General features: G+C 43.4%; 1 protein-coding gene across 1 annotated transcript; it reads right to left on the bottom strand.

Annotated features, from left to right (window-relative positions):
- Positions 1–1527: 1527 nt before the first annotated feature.
- On the bottom strand, positions 1528–3255 carry LOC147903409 (uncharacterized). The gene is made up of 4 exons (XM_087372747.1): positions 2482–3255; positions 2232–2324; positions 2065–2132; positions 1528–1958 (listed from the first exon to the last, which is right to left on the bottom strand). Exons 1-4 carry the CDS (start codon positions 3115–3117, stop codon positions 1844–1846), a joined length of 912 nt encoding a protein of 303 aa, XP_087228873.1. The 5' UTR covers positions 3118–3255; the 3' UTR covers positions 1528–1843.
- Positions 3256–4042: the final 787 nt, after the last annotated feature.

Here is a 4042-nt window from a genome sequence, read left to right as displayed (position 1 = left end):
CATCTTGTTTCTCATAAGTTTAATAGTAGTTTCTTGTCAAAAATACCACTTCATACCAATAGAAAATATCTAAACAGATTTAATAGTGATATTAAGAACATAAGAGTGATGTCAATAGTACAATACATGTATTACAATAGGTTTCCTATAATTAGGTAGTAAGTAAGGTAGCTCTCCAAGTTTAATAGGGACAAATACCATTTTAGACCACTACACAATATCCACCATATTTAAGTGTAGCTCTCCCAAGTTTGAAAGGGATAGCTAGCACTTTATACCACTACACAACATATTGAAGGGTATCTCTCCAAGTTTAATAGGGATGGCACTACACAATATCCACCATTATTCAGTCCCCGATTGTGATAGCATTAATGTCAAACCAAAATTTGTGGAAACACTGATCAAAACCATCTCCAATGTAGATCTCTCACCTCTCTTGGAATTCTTAAGGATAGATCTCCCTTGTCTTGTAGACCATCTCTTTTGCAGAACGAGGGATCTTCTGGCTGCACTTACTATTTAGGCAATTATCTTGAGGAAGACATGCATGTACAAAGTAGAATGAGAGGTATGGGTGTTTGTAGGGAAATATTGAAAGATTTAGCATGTCATCATCCTTAGATAATGGCATACCTAAGTGATCGTTGTTTATGGCAACCTATTTACAAGTTTTAAATTTCACTCAAAGCTTCACAAAATCGGTCAAGAATCAAAAGTATCCCGGTAACCGTACCATGCATGTACCTTGGAGCCTCCTTATTAGTGGATTGCTAAAAAATTTATTACAGCATGAATTCACTCCTTAAGTAAAGGGCCCTTTTTGACCCCAAATCTCCCCTAATGTCCCCTAATCTTGAAATCGTGACATACAAGAGCTTGCTACACCGTCTTAAAAAGCTTGATTTGGATTCTCTCTCCAACTTCACCAAGTTGATAGATGAAGTGAATGTGAAGGATTGGATACATTGCTATCAAAGTCAGAAAATTAACGTCAGTGAAAGTATGATTGAGAAGAAACTAGGAATTCCTAGAGGCGATTTGCAAGCACAATTCTCGGAGAAGTCGTGGAAGAGGAAAAAAAGTTTAGATTTATACCCGAATGCTCAGATTAGTGCAGATGGTGGAGTCAAGGTTGAGCTTGCCAACTGATGTTCGAGATATGTTGAAACAAACAAGGTAGTAATTTCCTGAAATGAGAGGAGCCATGAAGTTATGGCATGTTCAAGCAGTATAGTAGAGCAATTGAGCAGACATATGGTCTCTTTCTGAAACGCAATCTCCAAGAGCGTGATAACTAAGTTAAAGAATTGCAAGGATGGCAAATCCAAATTGTCATCTTAGTCAATCAGAGTTGCTATGCATCTGATGTTAGAGAGAGAGAGAGAGAGTCATGATAAAAATTATCATGCATCATAGCTAGCATGTTTCTCCACCATTTCCATTTTAATGCTAAAGTGAAACCCACTCGTCAAGTTTTGGATTCATAGACAATATCCTCAAACTCATCACCATTGTCTAAGGGACTCTCATAAATTGATATTTTCATCACCAAATTTGTCTCTCTAGGGACTCTCATAAATTAATATTTTCATGGAAAACCCAAGGAACTTGCAAGCAAAGGCCGGTGGAATGGAATTCTAGAACGAGTATTGTACATTATGGAAGAAGAATTTGGAGAACTTGATCATAATTAGTATGAAGATTTGGTCAACTATTCCATGTCACGTAGAGTTGTGCATTCGTCGTCTTCCTCGCAATTAGCGTGTTTCTTCGCTTTGCATCGCATCATCGTGCATTGCACACCTTGTCTTGACTTCTCTCAATCGTCATCTCCTGTTTTTTACGATCCCGTCACGAACCGTAACATCAGCTTATTGACCTCCTTGGGCTTCTCCATCGCCGGCACATGCCCTGCGCCTTTCACAATCCTCAGCTCCGCTTTCTCCCCTAAGAAACTGCAGCCAATCCCTTCCCCTTAGGATTTTTATAAATAATCAGGACTCGTGCCATTGCACACGACGTAGTCACGATAGAAGGAAAGATTCAGATATTGGCACTTACTCTCTCAGCTGGTAGGCTAGCTCGATATCGAAAACCTGGTCATTTTCGCCCCAGATTATCAGAACCTCCTGCAAGGCAAAGAATCACTCTTTCAGCTGAGAACTCAGCAATCATCAACTAAGCAAGCCATGTAGACTTGGGACAACGAGGGATGAACGCAGGATAACCTGTTCAATTTTTGGCAGCGGTGGTGCGTTCTCTTTTCCCAGGATGACGCCGTCTACTAGTTCGAGTTTTCCTTCACGATCGCCGCGCATCGCCTGCTCAACAAAGATGTAATGGACGAGACCCACGACAGTTAAACCGATTGGTGTCACAAGCTGATCGCACCGCCTCAAACGATTCACAAATTCCCTGAACTTAAAAAACTAAAACAAACGTGAACAACGGCCGTTTCATTGCTTGGCTATCAATTACCTCAAACATATCTCTATACACGAAATTGGGGAGCCATGGTAACCTGTGGAACACAAAACGAAGCCCTTTCTGCAATCCCTCAGGGGTGTCTGGAACCAGGATCTCTTTAATATCCGTCGCTCCAAACTTCTTCAGAAGAGGATCATTGCTCCTTGGATTCATGCACACCCCTGAGCTCACAAGTATCAAGCGCTTTACAAATTGGCGGTACTCGTGCGCCATCCGATAAGCCACAAAGCCGCCATAGCTATGCCCTGTCACAATGGCCTCCTGGACACCGAGTTTCTGCATAGCCTTCCACATGCACTCGGCCTGGAAAAACTCCGAGCGCTGTTTGTTGGTGGTGGTGGAGTGGCCAAAGAAGAGCAAATCGGGCAAGTAGACAGAGAACTGTTTAACGAGGCAGGCGACCTGGCTCTCCCAAGCGAGTGTTCCATCGGCACCGAAGCCATGGAGGAGCAGCAAGGCAGGCTTAGCAGGGGAGGAGATGTTGGGGGAGGAAGGAACCCAGAAATGGATGATGGAGCCATTGTCGAGTTCGAGGAGGAGGGGCTGGAGGCCAAGGGAACGGAGAAGCCAGCGGCTGTGTTTGAGTTTGAGGCCGGTGAGGCTGAAACCGAGGGTCCAACCGCCCATGATAGGAAGCTTTAGCAAAAGAATGGAAGGTTGAGGTTGCAAATGTGGAGATGGCGATATGCACGATGAGCGAGTTTTACAATGATAGACAAGTAAGGCGCCTATATGAGCAAGCTCTACAATGAAAGACAAGGTGCATATCTATATCATGGTGCTTCAAAAGGTGCAGTTTACAACGAGAGACAAGGTGCATATCTATATTGTGATGCTTCACAAGGTGCTCTTCACAAGAATCTTCTTAATTCAATAGTCAAACGTCTATTTTTGAAAGACCCAAGCTAGTGGTTTCCTTTCTCCATCGCCCATGAAAGGTGGCACCCCTCTCCCTTGTATCTTTCATAGTTGGCACACTTGCCCTTTTATATTAGCTTTGCACATGCCCCCCTCCTAACTATCTTCTCATGCAAACTACACCTAACCTCCACCTTTCACCACTCACCTCCCACTTGACTTTCCTTCTCACTCACCCCACAATATTCATTGATGCAGATTGCATTGTCCATTAGGAAGACATGACACTTCACCTACAAAATCAAATCAATAAGAGGTCGTTGTTACGTCTAGCATGGGAACGAAGCTTCATATTACCAACATAATCGGCATGTCTAAAATGGGAAGTGCACTTCATAATTTGGAAAAAATATTGCCAATATCTACTAATGCCACAAGGTTCCATAAGGGCATACATGCAGCAAAGAGGGAGCAAACAATCTCAAGTTTGCTCATTCTTCATTCAACCTCTAGAAGAGGGGGGGCGGGTACTTGTTGCACATGCAATAAGCTGGGGGAGCCCCCCCCTCTTTGCGCGCATGCGCGACACCTCCCCTGCGGGGGGCAAGGGGGCAACATATTGCATGCACAATAGGTTGGGGGATTGGTTAAGAGACGGGATATGAGAGAGAGTGATGTGGGGGATAGAATATAG

This window comes from Dipteris shenzhenensis, chromosome 3 (genome assembly GCF_047967505.1).
Source record: "Dipteris shenzhenensis isolate YYH24624 ecotype China chromosome 3, Dip_SZ_1.0, whole genome shotgun sequence".
Lineage (NCBI taxonomy): Eukaryota > Viridiplantae > Streptophyta > Polypodiopsida > Gleicheniales > Dipteridaceae > Dipteris > Dipteris shenzhenensis.
Note: the sequence above shows the minus strand (reverse complement) of the source record. Positions and strands in the feature narration are given on the sequence as shown.

Excerpts from the sequence above, each read along its gene's own strand:
- LOC147903409 (XM_087372747.1), bottom strand. The coding sequence starts at position 3,117 with ATGGGCGGTTGGACCCTCGGTTTCAGCCTCACCGGCCTCAAACTCAAA. Across the intron at positions 2,325-2,481 it reads TGTATAGAGATATGTTTGAG|GCGATGCGCGGCGATCGTGA; the intron begins GTAATTGATAGC and ends TTTGTTGAGCAG. Across the intron at positions 1,959-2,064 it reads CTAGCCTACCAGCTGAGAGA|TTTCTTAGGGGAGAAAGCGG; the intron begins GTAAGTGCCAAT and ends GATTGGCTGCAG.